Source organism: Falco naumanni, chromosome 1 (assembly GCF_017639655.2).
Source record: "Falco naumanni isolate bFalNau1 chromosome 1, bFalNau1.pat, whole genome shotgun sequence".
Taxonomy (NCBI): domain Eukaryota; kingdom Metazoa; phylum Chordata; class Aves; order Falconiformes; family Falconidae; genus Falco; species Falco naumanni.
The window spans coordinates 71,132,803-71,157,882 of NC_054054.1; the positions used below are offsets into that span (position 1 = coordinate 71,132,803).

At 41.4% G+C, this 25,080-nt stretch overlaps 1 protein-coding gene across 1 annotated transcript; it reads right to left on the reverse strand.

Moving 5' to 3' along the window:
• Positions 1–719: 719 nt before the first annotated feature.
• Positions 720–22,421, reverse strand: DAPP1 (dual adaptor of phosphotyrosine and 3-phosphoinositides 1). Its single transcript, XM_040598787.1, has 9 exons — positions 22,304–22,421; positions 14,627–14,749; positions 11,978–12,111; positions 7,666–7,796; positions 5,560–5,607; positions 5,274–5,336; positions 3,382–3,467; positions 2,707–2,794; positions 720–2,265 (listed from the first exon to the last, which is right to left on the reverse strand). The coding sequence occupies exons 1-9, from the start codon at positions 22,363–22,365 to the stop codon at positions 2,215–2,217; spliced, it is 786 nt and encodes a 261-aa protein (XP_040454721.1). The 5' UTR covers positions 22,366–22,421; the 3' UTR covers positions 720–2,214.
• Between the last annotated feature and the right edge of the window lie 2,659 nt (positions 22,422–25,080).

The following is a 25,080-nucleotide window of genomic DNA, read 5'->3' on the forward strand; positions in this document are numbered from 1 at the left end:
TCCAGTGCTAAAACTAGGCGTTGCTGGTCTAAGGGAGAGCTCTTGGCTGGTCTCTGCCTCAGGCTGGGAAAGGGAGTGCTGCTGGCCACTTACTTATACCTTGCCCACCTGCAGTGCCAGGCAGGATGAGGGGAAACAGTGATATTGGAAATGAGGACTGGGAATTCTTGGCTCAGAAGCTCTCTTGGAGATTAAATGTTGTCAGGTGCCTCTATTCCATTTAAACTGAGCTCCTGGCCTGAGCTTTCCGTTTCTGGTTATTACTAAAGCAGCTGGAAACTGAGCCCCAAGGCATATCTATATGCATTTCTGGCAAAAAACATTTGCGTTCAGTCTATGGCCCACTCCTGCTGTTAGCTTCTGGTCAGCTTGTCCATGACTGCTTCCTAGGCCAGCCAAGTGCCATTTCTTTTACTGGCTTCTGTTTGTGACACCATGTGCTGAACTTGCTTCTAACATTTTTGTAACACTGCTTGTTCGTGTGAAAAAGGGAAGGCTGCTTTTGTGGTTATGCTTCAAGTTTCATTTCCAAGCCATTTTCACAGAACAGTGATGCTGTTGGAGTATATATTATTTCTCTTCCCCTTACGTTGCCTCTGCCTCACACAAACTCATTAAAGCTTTTAACTAGGTGGCAGATGCTAGTTTGTTAAACCACATAAGGGGAAAAGGAGGACAACACTTTAACAATACAGTATGGGAACACAGAAAAACTTTGGTAGTTTTATAATGACATTTTATTCAAAAAAGTCTGTATAAAAATATTTACAAATATTTTGAATTTCTAAGTTGAAATAAAATCCTATTCCTAGATTCCAAATCTAGATATTTTTTTTCTTTCTTCTAATATGTTTTTCCTCTCTTATTCAGCCTTCTCATGGTAAAGGCATCTTTGATGCCTTCATCTTCAAACACTGACCTTACGTGAGCAATGCAAAGCCCTGTGCCACAGTATTTGCATAGTGGGAAAGGTTTGCATACACTGTTTCAGCAGAAACTTGACTGGGGGGAGATGGAGGAGGGGGGCCTCCCCTCTCCTCTCCATGTCTCCAGGAGGAGCAGGATTGCTCAGCTCAGTCAGCCATGAGGTCAGGCTAAGCTGGTCTTGGGACCCTCCAGCGTGTCAAACTTTGCCTCCAAAATGTAACATCTATTTGGACTACAGCACCAAAGTCCTGGGCTTCCGCTTTTCAACTCCATAGCGAGCCACAATGCTGTTGAATATATATGTCTTCCAAAATACAGATGGAAATTTACATCAGGTTATGTAGAAGATGTATTCTTTTAAATTAATTTTTAGTGTACACTGCTTTTTTTTTAAATATAAAGCAAGCAGTACTTATTTCTAAACATAGTTCTGAACAAAGCCTTGGTTTTCAGTTCTGTGTGGAAAAAATACAAAATCCAGCCCATTTTCAAGGGGGGCTGTAAGTGGCTCAAATCATAATGCTGCTAATAATGCTGGTGGCTGCTGCAGGCAAAACTTTCTGCAGAGCCCTGTCACCCATCCTTAGGGTCCTGTGGCAGTGATGTCACACATGTGCGGGGAACCAGATGTCTGTTTCTCATATAACAAGCTTGTAAACAAGCATGCTTGTGTGATGCTGCTCGCTGTTACCTATACATGCTGTTCAAAACAAGCATTCACTTGTAGCCATCACTGCAGTATAAATCTAAACCATACAAGACATATTTGGCCAGAACTAAGTGTTACTCATCCATCACCTTGAAAAGGGCCTTGAAGTATTCTCTGGATTGTAATGTATGTACTATTTACAAAAATGCAATTACCTCTGTCATTTTTCTTCTGGTTTAGAGCCTAAAAGGTAATACAAAAGAAATATGTTTTCAGTAACGGGCTCAGAGTTACAGAATATACTGCTAATGGTTAGTTGTGATGGAACTTGCAATAAATTATCGAGAGTGCTCTGAATAACCACAGAAGTTTTAAACAGTGACTAGTTAACAGGTTTTTGAATTAAGTGCTTTACGGGCATACACCATGCATATCAAACCAGTGCTCTGATGCTGCAACCGTCTCCACATGTGTCTCAGCAGCCCAAGAGCACTCAGCTGTACAAACCCTTTGTGTCCAGAGCTGGATGCAAGCATCTATGTGCAGCTGCATGTGTGCCCACTGTGAGTGAAACCATCCTTACGTAAGCGATGCCGTCCCCTTGACAGAGGCAAGGAGCAGAAGTACTGGAGCTGCAGCTAGGAACTGAGGGTGGCATTGCGCTGCTCCAGTTGCCTCCGTATTTGTGACTAGAACGGAAAAACAATTTGTTACTGTTGGTCTGCATGCACGTGGATGACTGTGAGTACGATTAACCCAAATACTGGTATTTTTAAGGAAGGAACACTTTCAAGCCTTTACATTGTCTTCTCATTGCCTCCTTCATGACCCAACATGCGGTCTGTGTTGATGCTTCATATTTTTTACCATCTACACAGTGACATCCTTAAAGGTGGAAATAATTTCTTCTTCCTAATATGTATGTGTGTAAAAACTGCATCCCAAAAAGTCTGAAGTGGGTTTGCAGGCATATACATTATGCAAAACCTATGTATTCCAATCTAGTTGGCCAGGAAGCCAGAACAAGTGCTCCCTTCTTGCAAATACTGAGAACTGTAGCACTTGGGTGCTACAATATCAGGGTATTTACAACTGCTGCCTGAGCCATGCAACACTGCATATCAACTTACCAGTTTCCATCGTAATATTTTAATCCACTCGTCAGCTTCTATTCCAGTTTTTGCGCACAGGTAGTATGTCCTTAGTGGGAACACTAAACTGTAAGGAAACAAAACTTTTTCTTAAATTGCTAGAACAACTGGTAGTTCTTCCTAAAACTGACCCAGCTGGCCTGCACCAACAGTTGTTTAGTTGGAGCAGGGCAGGGAGGCTGTGCTCCTGTTCAGTCACTGGGAGGGAGGTGAGCCAAGAAGGGGTTGCAGCCAAGTAATTTACAGCTCAGGGAGACGCTGCCCCAGGCCCTAAGGATGAAAGACCCACATTTGGGCACAGAAGCCGTTACTGTGTGACCCGTAGCAATGTCTGAACGGGGAGCTGGACTGTACCCAAGTTCCACGGGTCTAGGTGATAATCATACATGCTTACAGAATTAGGAAAAGAAATGCCTACTATGCACAGGCCTACACCCTTCCTCCTCACCAAGACAAAAATCCTTTTGCCAGTGGTAATTTGGCAAAGCCATGCAGGACCGACAACACCTGGCTGACAAAACCAGGCTCATGAATTAGAGGAAGAGCAGGGTCACAGCCAGCAAGGGAGCTTACAGAAGCACCCAGTGGTTACATTTCAAACTTCCCTGCCTATTTTGACCTTCCCAGCAAGGTGGAGAAAGTACGGCAACTTACCAGAAACAATTGACTCTTTCCTGGGAATAATCAAATTGCACAGCGGAGCATTCAGTTAAGTCAAGTGCCCGAATCGGTTCCGTGGCCTTGAAAATAAAATAGTTTTAAAGTGTGAACACATGAAAACAAAAGATAAGGCTAGCTTGGTTCATCTTCAGTGTACCTAGACCTTTACAGGCACAACATGTTTTTCCAGGTATAGCTATAATAGCTTTAACACCATAGACCCAAACTAGCAAGCATAACATCAGTGCTAGCTAATTGATCATCAGTGACAGCAAATCGAGCTAAATATAAAAAAAGCAGGACAGTCAATTCAGATCTAGACAAAAAACAGGAGCTCTCTGCTGCAGGAAAGTTTGAGCTAAGTGCAGGCTGCTGAAGTTTTGGTTGATGTATTATAATGTAACTGACACAGCAACAGATCTGGTATCATTTCCAGCTAAAGCTTACAGAGACAAGGGAATGGTTATAGGTCTTATCAGGCATAGCCAGCTGTTGGAGATTTAAGTAATTCCCAAGTGCTTTAAAAGGATGAAGCTGGATAGGGAGAAATGTAGAAGCAAAGCTAAAGCAGTGGTTGCAGCAGAAGTGATGAGTGTGGCTGCACAAACAGTGTGTGTGTCTACAGAAGTTTCTTGGGACAGGCCCAGGAGTGCTCAGGTGCAGGGATGTAGGCTGTCTCTCTATGGCTGCAGCCTATCTCCCTCAAGAATTTCATTCTTCCCAGGTATGAGTTTTTTGAATTGTTTCAGCCTCACACTGTTGAGCACCTCAGAAGAGGCAGCTAAAATAGAAGAACAGTTTGCTTTCTGGCCAAACACCCTTAGCTGTTTCTATTGCCCTATATTGGGTACATGGAGGTTGTCTGTTGCTTTCTCACCTTTCCTTACATTTTCCTCTAGCTCAGTAGTTGTTAGTTATACACTACACTAGAAGAAAGCTGTTTGTGCTGAGGTGGGCTAACAAATGCCATCCCAGGGCCAGCACTAAGTTGCTCACCTGTAGGTATCTGCAACCCCACAGCAACAATAGGAGTGCCAGGAGACACCAGAGCTACTGCCCGGGAGGTCATATTCCTGACAAAGACACCTCACCTGGTAAGTCACAAATGCTACTCAAACATTTGGAGCGCTGCTGTTTGAAATGTCATCCTGGAAACTTAATTCCAAGGTGGCTTGAACTGAAATGAAAATTGATGGAAGGCCCTGTAAATACATAACTGTTTATAAATGCTCATGTTTGGTGAGAGAGGGCAGTTGTGTCTGCTGTTGTATTAAAATCTGTTAGATGCTTGAAATAGGGCTTGGCAGAGGTAGACAGTTTGGCTGTGTTTATGAAGGAACATGAACTGGAGGTATTGTAAGGGTTCTCTAGAAGCATTTCTTATTTTTATTCAGTTTGAGAAAGACATGGAACAGCAACTGTAAGAACACACTGTTTTTCCCAGATGCAGCAGGTTAATCTATGTCAGAGTGCTAGGATGGCATTCTTAAATGAATGGTGCAACCACTTAAAATAAAAGGATGAGATCAAGGAATGCAAAATATCCTAGTATTTGCAGAAATATTTTAAGAGCACTGCTGTCTGTGTTGTGCTGGTAGCTTCAAATCCACTGAACAAAGCAACCAACAATGCACTGTAAACAATTCTATCTAGCAGGTGAGGCTAACAGAGCACAGTAAATGTTTTCCAGCTGTAAACCAATAACTTTCTGTTGTTGTAGTCATCAGCAAAATTCTGACTTTATTTGAAAGGTCTGACCGCTCTGACAGTATGGGAAGCTTTAGCTTGGGAAGCTGTAACAGAAATGCAAGAAGCCAGAGACATGAAGAGGCTACAGCTGCCTCTGTAGAACTACCTAAAGAGAAGAACTGGTGTTCGCTACTTACTGTCTGGTCTTTGAAATACTTAAGTTCATTCCTATGCAGTGTAAACCACCTTGTCTTCCAATTCTGAAAGATCAAGAACAGATAGTAACTGTCTTGTGAGAATTTAGCTAATGCTTCTTAAGAAAGGAAAACTTCTACAGCTGTTGACTTGCTCTGGTTTACAGTCGCACTTGTAAATTGCTCCCCTCTGCAGGGGAATGCAGGTGGAGCTATTCCAATCCCACATTGTCTCTAGCTTCTATGGGTGATTGCAGAGTGGAAGCAAAGGAGTAAGAGTTTTCCTTACCTTGACTATTTTGCCTTGTTTTATCAAATATCCTTCTTTTGTACCAAGCTGTGAAGTAACAAGGAAAGGGATCAGGGTTAGAGACTGATCTCTGCTTCTATTTCCCACATGTCCCTCTTTGTCTACATCCAGATGATGGAAGAGCAGCCTGTTCCTGGGAAAACTTCCCATGGCCACTTGCCCTGTCCTTGCTCCTCTCACATGGCTGGACCCACTGACAGGGCAAACATGGGCCTGCACCGGCTCTAAAGGCAATCTCCTAGACTGTGCCTCTCAGCAAGCTTCTGGCCTGCATCTTCTCAAACAAAGTTAGCAAAATAGTTGCAGTTACAGTTTATTTAGTGAAGTTACACAGTTCCCTTGGTACATGTTGTAATGAGAAGCACCTGGGGTTTAGCTGACAGTGGAATTATCCACAGAAATTGCTCTTGTAATGCAGGGGACAGGGGCAAGTGCTGTTTTACTTAGCTATTTTTTTCTCTCAAACAGCCAAATGCATGAAAGGAGAAGCCTGTTACATTGAATGTAACTTACTGAAAACTGCTTATTGAAAAACTGGTTTTGAACTGTTTCTCTGCTACCATATGTGATGCTGAGACCCTATGACTTCTCAGATACTAAAACTCTGTAGACAGACCTAGCTGTGAGACTGCAGACCTCTGAAAACCAAATTCTTGCAAAGTTAATTACTACTTGCTCTTGAAAAAATTTTGCCTTTTTATTGGGTTTATGTGGAAGTCAAGTTTCTTTGGAGGCTAAAGTGGAACTTGGCCACAAAAGGTTGGTTGTGAGAACACGTCAGAAGTGGTTCTTTCATCAACTTCATTAACCCACATTAACGTAACCCTTCCTCTTTTTCTCAAAAAATATAGTATGTAATTAAAATACTTTCCGCTCTGTTCTGAGCAATACTGTTCTGGAGAAACCACCTGTTTTACTTAGATATGAGTTACTGGGGATTTAAAGTCTCTAATTACTGTTCAAGTGAGTCACATATGTCAGAGCAGGTGGCCCAAATGATAGGAAGATGATCTCTTGTTCCTCACACCAGTAAGGCATAGAGCTTTTAACATGACACAGCTTTTTACTGTGCTCAAAATTACTAGAGCTGAAAGGATGGACGCTCTTCTGTCATACCATTCTATTTTGGGTTTAAGGCTGTGTCAGAATACAGCAAGATTTCTGCTTTAAAACAAGGTGATTCTAAAATAACAAACTCTAAGTGCAAAAATGCCAAAATCCCCTTTTGAGTAATGTTGCAGTATCAGGATATAGATACTTTTATTATCTTGGTTGTACTGCACTTCAGTTTGGGATTTCCTTTTCCAAATTTTTCCTGCCTGTCTTGCACATCTTTGAGTATTATTTCCAAAAGGTCACTTTTTAAACCAACCTAGAAAGTCAGAAATGCTCTTTCCTTCCTCCTGGTTAGGATGGAGACTGTATATTGCTAACTGGGAAAAATAATTCTAATAACAAAGACGACTGCAAAAATAATTAGTAATGAGTTTGTCTTCTGTCAGTACTACTATCTTTTTCCTGGTATCTAATCCTTGCACTCACTGAATCAGACAAAATGTGGTACATCCTATAGCTGTTACTTGGTTTTGCTATTTAGTGTATTCCTCTCCTCACCTGTGGGGGGAGAGAAAGACTCGCCACTTGCTGTAAAAGATGTTTTGCAAAACAAGGGTTTACTGCGCAACCTGACATACATATTGTTGTATACAGCCTGTTGAATGTTGTCAGAAAGATGTGAAAAGTGTTCTGTTTGTTTTGTGTGGTGGTGGTTTTTGTTGTTTTGTTTGGGTTGCACTTTTTTAAAAAAAAAATCTGATAACATTACTGCTAAGATGGCATTCTAAAATGGTCAGACTCACCCAGGTCAGCTGCAGACAATGTTTTCCCGGTGACAACAACTATAAAAGACTTTATTTGTCATGGGACTGTACTTAGCAAGTCTGTGTTTGTTTTGCCTTAGTCAGCAAAGACTTCCTGTATCTACAAACCCATAAAGGGATGAACTACTGGTGTTATTGCATAGCTTGCTCCAGCAATCATATTAAACTCCGACCAAGAGATCCCTCCCACCAGAACAAAACTTACTGAGGGAGCATTTGGAACAAGATCGCTTTCTGTCCTTCCTGTCTGCATTGCTGTGTGAACACGGACGGACTCATAAATACAAGGTTCTTCTACTTCCCGTGGGTAGGGATGCTTCAATACTATTAAAGTTCCTGGAAAGAAAAAGAGCAGAGGTAAGTCATCTGGCAAGACAGCCCTGGAAAATAACATAGAGTAGCTGCCTGTCTGTGGAATGGGTAACTTCACCTTTTCCTAAAATTAAAAAGCCATAAGAGCTGATAAGCTCCCAAAGATCTCTGCAACACCTCCTGTAAGGGGTTTTCCTTGGAAGGGGGCAGGACTCAGGCCACACCCATGAGAGAAAACAATCAGTTGCTCTAAACAATTCTCCTATACTGATAAAGCTAGACAAATATTTCTAACATTCATCATCTGAATATTTTAGAATTTGTGAAGGGCTTTTTCTACAAAAATCCACCCATGCAATCTACAGAGGGGCACCTGCTGCTGGATTCAGTTGCCCAGTCTCACTTCCTTCGCTCTGTCATGTTGCTCAGAGCCCTTTGTATCTTGGGCACCTGGACCTTGCCCAAATCCATTCCCTTATCCCTGTACAATGGAAGACAATGATTCTTACATCTGTGAAAACCCTCTTCACTTATTCTAAGCAGTAGGTAATAAAACCCCTTCTGCAATGCATGCATGGTGACAGCAACAGAACAGGACCATTAGACAGCCCTCAAAGGCATGTGTCTCCTGTCCTGCTTGAATCTTCTTTCCAGTCATGGAGGAACTAGGTAATACAGAACACATTCAAACACAGATTCCATAGTTACAGCTGAAATGCTGGCCTATGCTTTCACTATATTCATGAAGATGTGACTACAGACATTATCACACCTGTTTACAGGCAACTGTGAAAACTTGGTGAAAACAGAAATATATGGTACCTTTTTAAAACCTTTAAACACATTAAATTCCCTTCCTGCATGGGAGGCTGGCTGGGTGGGTAGGCAGGATGTTAGACTAGATATGAGGCCATAACAGTCATCCTGGTTTTGCCAACAACCCACGGCTTGCTATATAAATCACTTAATCTGTCAGAGCTTCAGATACAGACTTCCTAACAGTAAGCCCACATTACCATCATGCTTGTTTTACCATAGCTCTTTCCAGTTAATAACGTTTTGATGATAGTCATTCTTTGTTCTCCAAAAAAGGTCATGTTTATTGCATGTTCTCTACAAAAAAGCTGCATTCTCAGTAGTGAATTTTTATGCTATTCACAATAGTGAAGAACCTCCTTAGAACAGTAAATGCTATACCATCTAGTCTCATTCTTTAAAAATAATGTCACAGCATACCAAATGCTGCTCCATTTACATTTTATGCTGATATTGTCAGCTCTTAAAGAGGAGGGATCCCAGAACTGTTAAGAACTTGGACTTGAAACCTACAGGTGATTGAGTAATTTGAAAGTGAAAAAGTGTATTTTGTAATGGGAAGGGCTGCAAAGGGAAGTGGAAAAATTGTATTTGAAGTAGCCAACTGAAACCCATTCACAGGCACAGGGGGTGTATGCAAATGTGATATATTCAACTTGTAGTAGATGAAAAGTCAAAATCAGTCTAACTTCCTCTGGCATTGCAGAAAAATAATGCTTTGTCATTTAAAATGAAATTGAGAACATGTCCATCACCAGTCTACAGAAACCACTCTTAAGCTGTAGCACAGCATCAGTGCCATCATATGTACACCATGGATAAAGTGCCCTGTTGCAGAACTTGGAAAACTAGTTTAACTTTTTATACACCGTTTATTCTCTATTAAGTTATGCGTGGTTTTGCTCCACAGAAGATACTTGTACAGAATTATCTGGTAACTGTACAAAAGAACTAGTAAAATGTGCACTGCAGCAAGATTCTTCTGTGTTTGTGTGTGAGTGCCGTGTGTGTGAGTGGCATCTATTTCTAAGGAAGCATACAAGTGAGTCTTGTTGCTGGAAATATTTCTTTTTTGTCTGGGTAATGACTTTATGTTTTGAAAATAATTTAGGTAAACACTGATAAAGCACACAGGCAAAAATAACATGTTGACCTTGTCACTTTGAATAAAGATAAAAACATAAAAATATGATAGCATATTGCTTTAATCTTGTAACGGAATAGATTCAGCTTGCCTGTTTGATAAACAATTTCACAGAACATAGCAGCCCCAATTTCCTTTTAATTATCTGTAGTTCAGAAGGAAGTGTATACATTACACCGCAGAAAAATAGATGTGAGACCATGCAGCAATTTGGAGTAGCAAATGAAGCTGTAGTAAGACAAGGTTTGTTGGGCTTGAAGATCAACCTGCAGCTGTCCCAGTACAAAAGAATGACTACATTCCATAGACCAGTTTGCAGGGATGCCAGCCTGTATGTGCAGGTACTGATCAAAGAGAGTCTGGTGTGCCTCTCCAGACACTAAACTAGTTCCAGTGAGACAAACTTAAATGGAAGATAGAATAGATAAGTTTCCACCATGTTGTGGGTCTCTGTCTTATAAAATCCTGTCCATAAGTAAGGAGGAGATGAAAAATGTCATCATACTTCACTCTTTCATTCCTGCTCTCACAGTGTTCTATAGAGACACATAAGTATTACAAGGAGTAAGAAAAACTAGTTCAACCACTTTCTACAAATACCTGAGGCTAAAGGTCACTTGCTGCTTTTCACTGAAAGGAAGCGTGGCCTAAGAAATAAGACTTTGTTGCTGGCCCTTTTGGCAACCTGCTGTGTGACCCTGCGTCGGGCTGGTCATTCTGACACTTGGCTTAGAGTAGACTCTGATGAGCTCTTACCACATTTTTGATATAAATTGGTTACCACCCAGGAGACCTTTGACACCTGTATCTGAAGGGACATTGCCTGAGTGCTAACTCTCTCTTCCTCTCTACTGCTATCCATGGTAAGGTAAGTTGGAAAGTTTTTTGATGTTGTGTTCAAATGGCTTTTCTTATTCTGTCGCACATACAACTTAAAAGAGGTTTCAGAAAGCCAGCAGAATCTGATTAGGGAGCTTTAAAGTGACAAGTGAGCCCATCATTCAGCAATGTTGATCCTGTCCACAGAGATCACATAACACCAATGCCTCGATTAATAACGCCTGTAACACATGCAGTAAAAGAATGGGGAAACACAAGTTCAGTGTCACCTGAAATCTTTTGCCTGTGGGTGCCTGTCTGATCTCACAGGAAAAATAGCTTACTGGCACAAAAGATGCATGTACAAACCCTGTGTTCGAACCACTCCTAAAAGCAATTTTAAAAAAAAACACTTTGAAAGATACAAGTGTCATATTCAGTGCACCACTGCTTTTTTCTAGGGGAAAAAATTTTCAAAGCAACCCTTGAATTTAATACTTGAGATAAAAGAATACTGGTGCATATTTAGTGTGTGACATACTACAGTTACTGCATGTGCTATTTCTCAGTTAACTGGTCTCTTGCATATATAATTAGTACTATACTGAGTTATTTGCATATACTTTCCACACAGGATATTGAAGTTTTTGGCACTAGCTTGTACTGACACACCTTCAACACTTACACCTGAAGCTAAACCTAGAACTAGCTTTATCATGATAATATGCATCTAGTTCTCCAGGGATTCTGGTCTGGTGGTGTTCAACTCACTTGTAGAAACCAGGTTTAATCTTTTTACTCTTAATTCAGGCAGCATGTTGGCTGCTAAAGAAGTCTGTGTTTTTCTCTCTCTTTTTCTTAAAAACATGACAAATCACTGTGATGGCATATGGCATCATCAGGCTGATCCACTGTAGCCAGAAAGGGCAAGGTATATACAGGCCACATTCCCTACAGGAAAGAGGAACATATCACTGTAGATTTCTTCCTTGTACAAAGAATAGTAGAGCTAAACAGTTTCAAGTCCCTTTTCCTTTTATTCTTATTGCGGGACTTCAACTGCATAGATGAATATATATTTCCTCACTAAACACCCTGCTTTGGTGTTGCCTGTTTTGAGAAAGTTCTGTTCTTCGCAGTACACGTGTATTTCAAAATGCCTCCTTCTCTCCCCGAGAAATCAAAAGGAACTCATATCCCTGGTTAGCAAAAAAACAGTAAAGCTTATATGCAGTTTGTCTTCAGACTACTTTAAAGAGTTTTTGAAGAGGAATATCTTAGATATCTGAGCTTAACACAAACGTGAATTTTTTCTGAGGAGAAACACTTCAGCAGTAGATCTACTTGACAACACATCAGAAGGTCCTTTCATTTAGATGTGTGTGAAGCACGACTACATATTCATAAAACACATGGCTCTCCTTACCTGTTTCGCTTCCAATTAAAGGCTGATTTGCAAAATGCATGACTAATTCCTTCAAGCTAGAAAATTCATTAAATCCAAATTTGAATGATGTTCCTGTATGTTCAACATGGAAGTGTTTCACAGAATCTTTTCCTCTAAAATAAAAAATGAACATTTGTCAAGGCATAAATGCCAAAGGCATTTGGCATATACAACCCTTAAATAGCAGCTTCTACTATAGGAAATCTGGCTCAGATCACAAGATGACAATCATTGTCCTAGCAGTAATGCTACTGCCGTTACTGTCCCTCACTAATACTCAACATACCTGAGATTCGGATTTACTAAGAAAAATCTAACTATTGCTTTACAGATATGAGATGATTAAAGACTAGAAAGGCCAAGTAAGTTAAATTAACTCTTGTGGCAATCACTAAAAAGACTCACAAACTTGGTTTCCAGCCTTCTGTCTAAGCAGGATGATATTCCTTCACTTACCAGGTTTTAGTCTTGGTGGTGTACCTGTATTACTCAGTATATGTCTTACTTTTCAGATAGATAGCATCCCAATCTCATTGGAAATGTCTGTTTCTCTTTCAAAAATAGGCTGTCGTCTTTTTGCACCCAAACAGGGATTTAATAACCTAACTTTAGATACTTAAGGCTTTAGAATTTGTCTGCTTTGCCTCTGTACTCAAACAAACGGTTCCTCTATGGTGCACATTGTCAAACTTAAACCAGGGTTCTTTGTCTATTGGGGAAGTAACAGCATTTGTTTATGAAAGCTGATGGTATTTAGAGAAGTGTGCAAGACCTCACTTCCTGGACTGGCAACTATTTTGACTTCAAAAGACAGTGAAGTATCTCTCCTGTGAAAAAGTTACTTAGTTTCTTCTGTTAACAGCATCCAAAATAATCCAGAGAAAACTTTGTCTCAGTAAAAATGTGTGTAGTAAATATACTGAAATATGGCGGAGAAAGGAATTTATAGCATCTTTTCCATGGTTTGTTTCCACTTCCACCGGAGATGATAATTTCAAACAGGTATTTAAACAAATATGTATCTTTGAACAATACTTGTGATACTGTAGAACACGCCTCTATTGACCTCTCATATGTGTTGTGCTATGGTCAGCTGAGACAACATGTACAAGCCCAGTGCTGCCACAACCCTGCTGAAGTGATAGGGTTTTTCATCTTTCCATTTAATTTCACAAGAAATACAATGTTGCAACAAGAGTAACTGCTACTCTATTTCCTAGTTCCTTTTTAAAGTTCGCTAATTTAGCTGGGGGAGGGGATTTCAGGCTATATGTGATCTCTTCTTCCAGCTGTCAATAAAGACCTCAAGGGATGTCTAAGCATTGTTTCCTTTTAAAGCAAACTATAATAATGACTAAAGTTCCTTTTGAGGCAGAGGCAGAAAGTAAAAGCTACAGAAGACATTTTAGGAGAAAATGAAAATGACAGCTAGAATTGCTAAAATTATCCTTTCTACAAAAATGTATCAGAACAAAATTTAATTATTATTCTAAAATTTTTACTATTAGTAAAAAAATGGAAATGAAAACTTAGAGTTAAACAAACAGTAGAAAAGTATTAAAACATTTTAAAATCAAAATCAGTATTTCAAGGGAGCTGCACCACCAAAGATCTAATGTAACAGAATAAAAGATCAAACTCCAGACTGGGAATTTCATTTCATACAGCAATGCAGTAACTCTTGTTCCCACAGGGAGAGCTGAACAAGAGATTGGAACTGGCCTGAGGCAGACCTTTTTTTTAGGTCTCCTAAGGATAGAATTTGTTAAAGCAGCAAATTTATTTTCATTATCTAACACTTTAGCTTTTGTTTCCTATTAAAAGAACAACTATTTACATTTTGGTTTATTACAGTAAGTTGTTTCCTCAGTGCTCTTTAAAACTAGCTTCAAGATATATATATTTTTAATAGAATTGTCTGAGGTAGATTACCTTAAATAATGGGATTTTATATTTTAAAGTAAAAACTATTAACCAGCAAGACAGTGATTGATTAAAAATTACTTTTAAAGAAAGCTGTTAGTTACAAATGATACTATTCTTTTTCCCCAAGACTTGCACTCAATTCAGTCATTGCTACTCTGGATAGTCAATTTTTAACATCACCTTCAGATCTGCTGGTGTCCTGTGTCCCACCCCCCCCCACCCCCCCCAGGCTTGTTGTATAAATGGCTGTCTAATAGTGGTAATAATTTCAGCAGTGTATCTACAGGACACTTGCTCCCGGATCTTCTCTCAGAGGTGAGGGAAGCAATTCATACTTCCCTTTTATACCTCTGGGAAACAGGGTATGTGCAACTTGCACTTCTCTCAACTTCCAAGCTTGGCATACTGCAGAATGAATACCTACAGCCAATCCATGGAATGATGTTTTTTGCCATAAGATTAATTCATAGTTTGGAAAAATAACAGCAGTTTTCAAATTCAATCCACGTATTTTTTTCTTCTAACAAAATGTCATTCAGCGGGATTACACTATCAGGAACACATGCTAAAATAGTTCAAGCCCTAGGAAAAAATCTGCAAGTCATCTTAATGCATGAGATGTGCAAACAAACATGGAAGAGAAGATTTTAAAACTGCTAGCTGTGCAGCATTAGATAAATTCACTTCTGTCCATACTCTTACCTGACAGAGAGGGAGTACAAATCTTCCCTGTCATTACTCTTCCTCAAGAGATAGCTTCCATCCTGCCCATTGGAAAGCAGCAGTGCTTCTGCTGCATGTCGGGTAAGATTATCATGATACCACCTGGGAAGACATAAGGGGTTAAAGCATCATTCATCCAGCTCTTAACTGAGAGCTTCTGCTGCTTTATGGAGCCAAGTTAGAGAAAGAGGAAGGGCTGCAACTAACACTGCTAAAATTTTGAATTACCATCCTTCTCACAGATACAGACAGGTTACACGGAACTATGCCTCTTTCAGCAGCCTCCTTTCAACAAACTCAGAAAAGTATTTTTTGTTAACTATGAAGTTGTGTACAAACAGCCGATTGTTTGCTGAATCTAAAAGACTCTGCAAATTCTACATGCATGAACAACAAATTACCCAGGCCTATGCTGATAAGGTGAAAGCCATTTTGGGGTGTATACAAGATCCTTTGTCTATTTTCAGAATCTGTATTTCCTGACATATCTACATGCATTGGTACACTTCCTCTTTTGGGGCAAACTGGCAACACAAACTCCTCCCAAACTCTCCGTTTCCCACAGCTCAGTTCATCTGAGATCTGTAGATCACTGCTGAGATCTGCAATTAAATGCATTTGCTAAAGCTTAAAATTTTCATTTGAAGCATAACATTCCTTAGAAGAAGGAACAGAGAGGGGGACAAACATTAATTGATAGAATTTGAAGTGAAAGTTTAGAAAATCTCACCATTGCTGTGCTTGGCCATTAGTGGTCTGAGCAATGCAGGAAAACATCTAAATGCCTGCTTCATTCAACTCCAGTTAAAACTAACTTCATTATTTTTTTTAGATTAAAAATTCCACAAGGAATTCACAGAAAAAAATCCTACAAAGATGATCATCAAATGTTGTTTACAGCTTCGTTTCCATCCAGAATTATTCACAATAGAAACACCTGATTTCTTTCAATAGAAAAGGACCTCATTAGAAATGATCCTGAGAACAAACACACAAAAAAGCTGTAGCTATAAAAGGCCGGAGAGTCAATCTGTAAGACACGCTGTGTGCAGATATTAATGATAGTTAACATACACACACCAGAACCTGTGGTGCAGAAGGAGCAGGGGGTACTGTACCCAGGGCATGCTCTGCAGGGAGCAAGCTTTTCCCCTCTTCTGTATGCAGCGAAATGGTGTCAAGATTCCCCCTTCCCTTCAAACTGCGTGTGCCTGTAGCGTTGGGGTCAAAGTCTACTACTGTTTCAACCAGAGAAATACAGTTTGACTGAAAGCAGAAGTGTGATCAGAGCAGTTTCTGGCCTTTGTATTGTGGCAGTCTTCAAACTGAAATGAAGTGTAATTGTACACTCTTTCTTCTCATCAGTTCATCAAAATTTGCCACTAAACTTGGCATCTCACACAAAGTTTTAATTCTGAATTTAGATGGCTGCCTATTTGAAAGGCCAGCTGGCTGATAAATTGCTTCATGAGAGACTACAGACTGTTAACCCTGCGGAAGACAAGATCCATGTGAAACTCAATACAGGCAGGGTATTGCTGCTTTGGCTCTAGAATGCATTCTGTAGACCATCTACACAGTAGAATAAAATAATGAATATTTAAAGATCAAAGTGTCATCCTCTGAAACACCTGTTAGCCAAAATCTGCTTTGGGATTAACTGCCCAAGTAAGTAACAGCCAAAGGTCAGATCTGTCCTGATGTGACGAGGATCGTATCAGCATGCACGCTTGGCTGGACCTACAGATGAGAAGACAACTCTGTGGTTTTGGATCAAATTTCATAACACTTTCTCTCAATTCTGTGCAAAAGAAACATACATTGAGAAAATCTGTAAGTGGTCATTTTCATAAAGGAGGTGTGTTCAGTTTGAGGTTGCTCATAAGTGCACTGTTATCTTATTTCCAGAAAGCCTTTTACTAAGATTTTAAAATGGAGGTCACTTAAGTTTAAAAAAAATGTTGCTTTTAAATCTACTCTCTCTTTACACAAAGAAGGCCCATGACTAATAAAATTTTACTGCTATGCAGAAAAAAAACCCCACCAAAAAACCAAACATCAAACCAACAACAAAAAAACTCACTCACTTAATTGGGAAAATAATATTGTTTTAAAGTGCAGTGTTAAATCTTTGCTGACAAGTTTGCACCAGTCTTCTTGCCTAAATATGCTGTCTCAGACAAAAATCTCTCAAATGTTACTGTGTTCCTCTTGCTCAGCTTAAAAAGTAGAAGTGGATGTCATACAGTAATATAGATCTTAACGTCAAACTATCTGTGTTATACATATCTATATACTTTTTTCTCCTCCTGTCACAGATGGTTCAGCCAGTAACAGTTGTTGGGTTACTTGGATATTTCACTGTGAAAATGGTCACTCACAATTTGTTCCAATTGCATGAACACAGGTAAAATTAAAAAATGCTGTGGAAAATTTAGCATTTCACCCAGACCACCAGGAATGTAAATGTAGGAGTTTGCTCTCCTAATCAAGCCTACTTGTTGACACAAATACAAGTAAACAGGACTAAAAAGAAACCCAAACACCCCTGTGGTTAGACACTACTAGGTACACTTCAGTTAAATTTAAGTATTTGTCAGAAGGGGAATCCTTCCATTTCTCTTGTTTAGAAAAAGATGTTCTAGGCAGTTCTTTCAAATTTGTGAGTAAATCAAGGTGGGAGACACGGCTTATCCAGCAAGACACTGTAAAGGGCAGTTGCCTTTAAGTTTTGATTGTCTTCTGAGTGATACCAGGCAGAGGAAACTGCTGATAGAAAACATAACACTGTATCTACCTTCTTGTTTTCTTAAAACAAGAAGTTAAGGAAATCAAAAGGCTTTACAAACACCCATCTGTTTGAAACCCCTAGCAAGTCCTTCAAAAAGGTTGTCTTGAACCACGGTGCATACCTTACATATTGGACTGTTTCTGAGAGGTCCTTCCAAAAGTCATCTTTATTTGACCCAATTTACGGAGTCTTGATTTCACTATGAAAAATCCAGAAATATGCCCTGTACTTTGATACTTGTGAGACTGAAAATAACCAGTTGTGTAGAAATTGCCTAGGGTTCCTGATTCAGATATCTCTGAAGAAACACAAGAAGACAGACAAAGGAAAATCCCTCCCTGCTTCACGGCCACTTCTGCTGGGTAGCCTAGCCTTGCACGCCCTCCTGTCTCAAATGCATACATACTTCTGGGAGGTTTTTCTTTTCTAAATCTCTTTATTCCATATGTGTAAGCATGTCTGTGTTGTCAGTGCGTGTTGTTGAAGGACCATGCTATTTTTCCTGCTCTTCAGAGTGGAAGAGTCTGCTGGGCCCATGAAAGCATGTCTTAAGATGGGCACACAGACCTAATGAGACTACCTTTGTTTCTCTTGGAAAATAAAGCATTTTCAGAAATCAGCCTATTCTTTAGATCAGATTGCATCGGTGAGAGCATAGGAAAGGCTTTACTGATATTGCTATTAAGAGAACGAGAATAAAGAAAAGAGATACCCTGTGCCCTGGACAACCAAAACTCAGGAGAGCACAGAGCACACATGCCCTAAGGATCTGATCACCCAGTCACCAGTGGGGTTCTCCTGTGGGGTAAGCTGGTGGCTGCCACAGAACAAGCCATGGCTGTGCTGGCCAGCTGTACCACTGCAGCTACGCAAATCACCACAACTCCAGGACATGCTCATGTTAAAATCTCTTCTTTCATTAAGATCTCTGTGTAGTTAATGCAGTGACTAGGCCTCCCTACACAGTGGTGATGATCAGGAGTATGTTACTGCGACCTTTAGGATGGGAAGCTCCCTCTTCATCATCCTCAGAATATTCATTTGTTCTTTTCTTTAAGTGGTGCATGAGTTGACAGAGCTCTAGAGAACCTACAAAAGGGTGATAACGCTAAACAGAAGTTATAGGTGGCATACAACCAAATTGGTATTTATCAGACATCCCTTCAATGTGAAACACTTAATCACACACCTGTGTAAAGTACTTTGTTGGAATACAAGGCTGCCATTTCATAGGAAAAATAACTTAAAAATAGAAATATATGGAAATAACATCAGTGTATCCAGCCTTAGAGTTCACATCTTCTAACTGTATGCTTTCACTAGTTCAGCTGCTGTTTTTCACTTCTTTTTTCTCTCCCCCTTCTCTCAATTGCCTTTGTTCTGATTTTCACACATTTCTTTTGCCCACTTTTCAGCCATTATAACTTGCCCTTGTTTACATTAGAAATACAGATGAAGAAAAAGATTTCTTATGACCATTTGCCCTGTCCCAGGCATACAAGTTACTCAGTTCCCCAATTTTATCATCATCTGATCTAAGTCTGTGGCCTAATTTCTCTTCTGTTACTAAAACTAAGCATGAGGTATATTGTTCAGTCTTACAAATACCATCTGTCATGGTATTGTCAAACCTGGAGCAAGAGAAACATAAAAGCTCTGCTGCAAAGAATGATAAAGAATGCTTGGACTGCAAAAGAAAAAAAGCTACAAAAACTTACTTCCTCTTGCCCCATTCCTTTCACCTCCAAAAGACAAACAGTGTCACTCAAGCTATGCTATGTTGGGATGGAAGTTGTGTTACCAGACCAGCCTGTAATTACTTGGATGACCAGATATTCTACATTCTCAGCTCTTGCGCAAATAATGTGAACTGCAGCCTGGAATTCCCCGAACTCACATCATACATGGTCAGCTACGAGAGTTGCACGCTGCTATGTGCAGGCTGTCCTTTTAGCAGTAACAGCAATAAAGGCAACTGGAACAAGTGTTGACTCCTTCAAAGAAGAATCATGTCACTTTCCTTTTCCTTTAAGCTAAGATGCTGTTGTTTCTTTTGACAAAATTCAGCACTCCTTTTTAAATATCTTGATAGGCTTAGGGAAGAAATTAATGAATGAGGTAACACATTTTTGACAACATGGTCTAATTTTGATCTTCCATTTCATTAGGCATTAGTTCCACCTATAAACTCCTTGACAATAAAGCTGACAGTAATCTGAATTTTCACTTTGAACTCTTGATTGTTTGACCACCCAAACTCTCCAAATAAATAAAAGTCACCATCTACCCTCAGGCTGAATGAAATAGGTTTGGTTTTTTTTTTTTTAAAAAAAAAAGCCAAACCCATCACTCTTGCTTTTTTTTGTTGAGATGTAAAAGATTAGAAAGTGCATCTTTACAAATACCGAGGCTCTGGAGAAAAAAATCCAATCTGATAAACTGCTGTAAATATTTCTAGATCTTTAGTAACTGTGATTGACCCTGATGATAACTGGAATTATTGATTCTTATTTCTTTATTTTACCCCTGTTGTAGATGTATCCCATCTGTCACCAAAAAAAAATAAATAATCAGTATAAGGTTTGCATATATCGATATTTTTTTCTCCCTCCCTCCTGCCTTACTCTCACAGCTCCAATATTTTCAGTGTAATTACAGGAGCATTAATCTAGAAGAGTCCAGAAAATACCAGGTCTCCAAACCTAGCAGAGTGTCAGAAAGCTTTTATGCTGTACGTCTGCCTACATTGCTGTCAACTTTCCATGTGGCCAGCGGACCTGGTAAACTATGAGGATACCCCAGTACCCACCCTCCTTTCTCTTAGAAGTAAAGAAAAGGTCTTTCCCAGTTCACACTTCTTAAACCTTCTCCAACTCCTTTGATATTTACCCAGTAAAGCAGAAGCTCTGAAATAATCTGCTTCACATTCCCCCCAAAGGCATGTGAATGTCAAATTTGTTCCTCATTTGAAAGACCCTTGTCTCTGTTAGTCTTTACTATGGCAATAACATATATTCCCTACCAGAACTGGGCCTCAGTTGCGCTAGATACTGTGTTGGGTCTAAGGGAAACTCAGCACTGTGATAGCTGATTTACATTAAGAGATCTTTTATACTATGCTACCAGAATGTTTGGTGTGTGAGGACTTCTTTTTCTTCTTTAGTAAAAAGAAGAAAAAAGAAAAAAAAAAAAAAAAAGACTTTAGTGCTAGTCAAAAAAACCTGGGCTTTGTTTAGTGATTTGAAGGGACTCTTTGCTTGGTATTGCTTATTCACATTTAGTGCACTTCACTCTGCCACAAAATACTAAGCATCTCCTTCAGAGCAGTGTGTTAAAAGCTTCAGTTTTCTATTGAAGTGAAAATAAAATAATGAAGCTCCAGCTTTAAAAATGCATCTTTATAGCCTTCTCATTTGTGATCTTTCCTTCTCTCTGGTACTACATGAGGTACCACATCAGACTGCAGCTCTACAAGATCATCTATGAGGACAAACTCCTTGCCAACCAGCGAGGCTGTTTATAAGCACAGAATCAACTCAGGCCATATAGTCTAAATGAATAAAAGTCATTGGGAATCATGCTTTCCACAGCAGCTGCAACTCTTTCTTCCCCCCCGCTCCCCCCCCCCCAGATATTATGCTCATCCTAAAAAAGTCTTACAGATGTAAAGTATATAATGGCCACTGCGGGTACCACTGCAAAGTGACTTCATATTTGTTAGATGCTCTAGGTAAAAGGTATTTCATTCACAAGTTCTTCTAAATATGGGGAAATATAAGCAGTGTCGAGATACCAATTCCAAGTCTCTTTGTTGCACTCCAGTCCCTCCACTAAGTGAATTAATCACAAAAATAAACGAATTGGTCCTTATCCATAAGCTCTCAGAAAGCAAAAAACCGTACTTTTTGAATTTATTCTTTTTGAATGCAGAAGTGACATCAGAACCTTTTTGCTCTGTCTTTGCCTTCACTGGCCCTTCTGCTTTGTTTCCCCCTCCCTTTGCCGCCAGCGATCCTTCCCCCTCCAGCCTCCCTGCGCCCACCTGTTCTGCTCTTCCAGCCCGGTTCCTCCTCACCCGCGGCAATGCTGCCGGTCAAAAGTGACCCGAGCCGCCCTCCTGTAAAAAGCAAAACTAACCGGTAGACAAAACGGGTGGGTCACATCAGACGGGGAGCGGGGCCTGTCACAACTTTCAGCTTTCCTTTTAGCAACTTGGGTTTTGCTTTTGAGCGAGGGTGACATCCTCATAACGGCTGCAGCTGCCCATGGCTCCCAGCCCGAAGCCCGCGGCGCCCTGGGGAAGCCGGCTGCCTCCCGGGGCTCGGCAAGGGCGGCCGGCAGGGCAGCCCCTCGGGCTGGGCCGTGAGGAGGCGGCGCAGGGAGGGCACAGCTCTGCCGGGGAGCACGGGCAGCTCCGGGACAAGCTCCAGACCCGCACAGCCCTGGCTCTTCCCGACGGAGAAAGTTTCAATGCCGCAGAGCTTCCCTGCGCGAAGCCGTAGCGTCTAACTGCCCGCTACGTTTGAAGTGCCTGCCTGCACTCTAGTTTTTCTAACCATTATGTATTTCTCCCACTCACCTGTGGCACGCCAGAATCCTCTTTAGACGGGAGCCCGCCGGCCTCTCAAACCCTCCACGGGGGTGAGGCCCCGGGCTTCCCTGAGGGGCTGCAAGCTGTGCACGGCGCCCTTCGGCGGGCTCGTTACAACAACCCCCGGGTTATCTTATTCCTCACTCCCTTACCACATTCAGCAGCCAGAGCCAGTAGCTCCCACCCTGCCGGCTCCCGTCGGTTGGCCCGGCACCACCCGAGGGCCGCCAATTCGCGCGGGGACCCCCACGGCGCTGCCCCAACCGCCGCTTACCCGAGCGCCTCCAGCTCCTCGTCCAGCGGCACGGCGGGACCCGGCTCCCGGCGCTGGGTCATGGTCCCGGCCCGGCTCCCCGTCTCCGCCCCGCCGGGGGACGACGGCTGCGGCCGCGGGCCGCTGAGGAAGTGCGCGGGCGGGGCCGCACCTCCCGGGCGGGTGCCGTCCCCCCTCACCTCCCGCAGTGCCCCGCCGCGGGCAGGCCCGCCCGGCCCCGACGGCGGGGGAGCGGCACCGCCCCGAGGCTGGTCGGGCCCCGCCGGCCCCTCAACAAGGGGCCGCCAGAGCCCCCGGGGCGCGCCGTGGCTCTCCCACACTGGAAATACTCTATTTCATTCCCAGAATAATTCATATTTTCGATCACCTGTACCGCCCAGAAGTTCAAGCTCAGAAGCATTCCACGTACATGCATTTTTCTCTCACAGCAGATGCTCGTCACCTCTTCCCTGCCTGCCGAAGTGCTCGGTAAGGAAATCCGTGGAGGTTTGCTGGGTTAAGATGAAACCTGTACCGATTGTGTAAGCGCCCGGTGCTGGCTGCTGTGCCCCCCGGCCTGGGGAGCCCTGCGGGGGCTGTATCCCCTCGGCAAGCAGCTCCCCGGGGCCTACTATGGCTGCTACCCCTCCCTGTGCAGCCTTCAAGTATGAACTCTCAGAAACAGTAATAGGAATATGATGTAAAAGATTACCAGAAAGATACTGCTGAGCAGGGAGTGCAGTTGTATCAGGGGACCGAGCTCTGTGGATGTGAGATTTCTGAGCATTACCTCACGCCATCCTTTCAAATGCTTAAACAGTTTGCTGCACGCTAGAGGTGATTTGTATTCCTCAATATCTCATGTGTAGAGGAATGAAGCTGGGTTAATTAGTATTGATACTATACAACTGTGGGCTAGCTTCAGGGGTGTCAGGTTAGCAGGTGTGGCTGGTTAAGTTAAGTGGTTGAGAGCCAATGAAAAAAGAGCAGCCGAGGAAGAAGGAGAGAGAAGAGTGTGCCTTGGATGAGGTGAGATGATGAGAAGGCAGCGGAGGGACTGCATGAAGAGTATGCTGCTATGAGATGGTAGAAGATCTTGTTGCAGCTTGATAGTCTGGAGAATGCTGTGACACTCATGGGCTGTAACTATTCTAGGTCTGGCAAATTCTTTACTAAGCTTCTTTTGGGGAAAAAAAAAAAAAAGTGGCAGAATGCTATTTTCCAGTAACACCCCCCAAAGTTTTCACCAAGTACCCAGTACTGAAAATCAGTTGTTTCCAGAAAAACTGATATTTAAATAGGTAGTAACAGCTACCTGTCTTCTCACGAGCAGTCATACAAACAGCATGCTCCATTTGGAACTGAGTCATTTGGAACAGGCTTGCCTAAAAGCCTGCTCCTTCTGCTGGTCTCAAGGAATCAGTTTTGGAAGAGCTTTTCCAGCCTTCCAAATGGGCAAAGCTTCACAGACTTTCCACGCATCAGATCAGACTGTCCTGCTGTTTAAACTTACAATTGCATTTTTCCTGGCTGTAAGGTGATCTGCTCCTGTACTTGACTGTTCATTTTGGCAGCCAAACATTCAGTTGTAGACACAGATTTTGCAAATAAGCTGGGATTTTTTTTTCCTTATTAGGAAAAAAAATTTTTTTTTTCATTAGGGGAAAAATATTTTCCCCTTTTTCAGACTTTGCCCCTTCTATCACTTACTGAAAGCTTGTGGTACAATACTGTCTTTGGTAATGTGATCCTGAAATCCACAGCCTTTGGTTAAATAGGTGCTTTTGACATATCTACAGTTTCTTGTATTTTCTGGATAGATTTATTTATAATTGCTGCTTTGTTTGTTTTCAGTGGTGGACATGTTCCAGGTTATCTTGTTTGCCTGTGTTATTGAAAGAGGCGCAAAAGCAGTTGTGAAAATTTCTGGGTTTACAGAAGAAAAAGCAAAGAAAGAATAATTAAGTAAATTCCAAACAGTGATGAGCTACAACTAAATTTTAGTGAATTCTAATTACATCACAAATTGTCTTAAAGTTTCGTCATTGCAGGCTCAGAGGTGGTTTCCAGCCCTTCTGTACCCCGTCATGTTTTGTGCACCAGTTGTGTTGTGGTTGGAGAGGGTTCCCATGTGGGAGCAGATGCTTCCTTTTACTCTGCACCTGAAAGTGCAACATTTCCTCTTTGTTTGCAGGAAAAAAGGAAAAAAAAGCAGAAATTGTACTCTCATGCAGCAGAAATCAGCCCTCCCTTTAATGAAGTCAGCTTGATTTGGGGTTTTTAACATATGTTAGCCACAGGACAGAAAGGCTACAGATTGCCAGCTTGCATTTCCCAAAAGCCAGCATACTTTAGTGTCAGAGTTTTGGTCTCTTTCCCAAGCGCGAGCACCCCCTTGGTTTCATGTCTGGTTTGAGCGCTGCACAGGGTAGACCTGTAGATAGCAGCAGTGCTCTAGCGCTTGCTGCTCAGCGGGCTGCGGAGCACAAAGCACCACCAAAAGAAACAAATAGCAGAATAAGATGCCTCTTTGAAAATCAGGGGATAGTTTGGTTTTCTTCTCATCTCCTCACATCTGTCAATCTTCATAAACCAAAGTGTGATTTAATTAAAAAAAAAAAAAAAAAAAGTCTTGAAGTCTTGGTTGAATAACTGCTTCATCTCACGGGGAAAAAGAAAAAACTACTGAACACCAAACCCTATTGTTTTAACTTTAGGTCATGAATAAACAGAAGGAAAACTATGGCCATCAAAATGGGGAGGGGAAGGCTAATAATGATTGATACATGTATAAATTA

Bases quoted from the DNA above. Each gene is read 5' to 3' on its own strand.
- DAPP1 (XM_040598787.1), bottom strand. From the start codon at position 22,365: ATGACCCAGCGCCGGGAGCCGGGTCCCGCCGTGCCGCTGGACGAGGAG. The intron at 12,112-14,626 runs GTAAGAGTATGG...TTTTTATTTTAG, and splicing joins TTGTACTCCCTCTCTGTCAG to AGGAAAAGATTCTGTGAAAC. The intron at 2,266-2,706 runs GTAAGTTGATAT...TTTCCGTTCTAG, and splicing joins AAATATTACGATGGAAACTG to TCACAAATACGGAGGCAACT.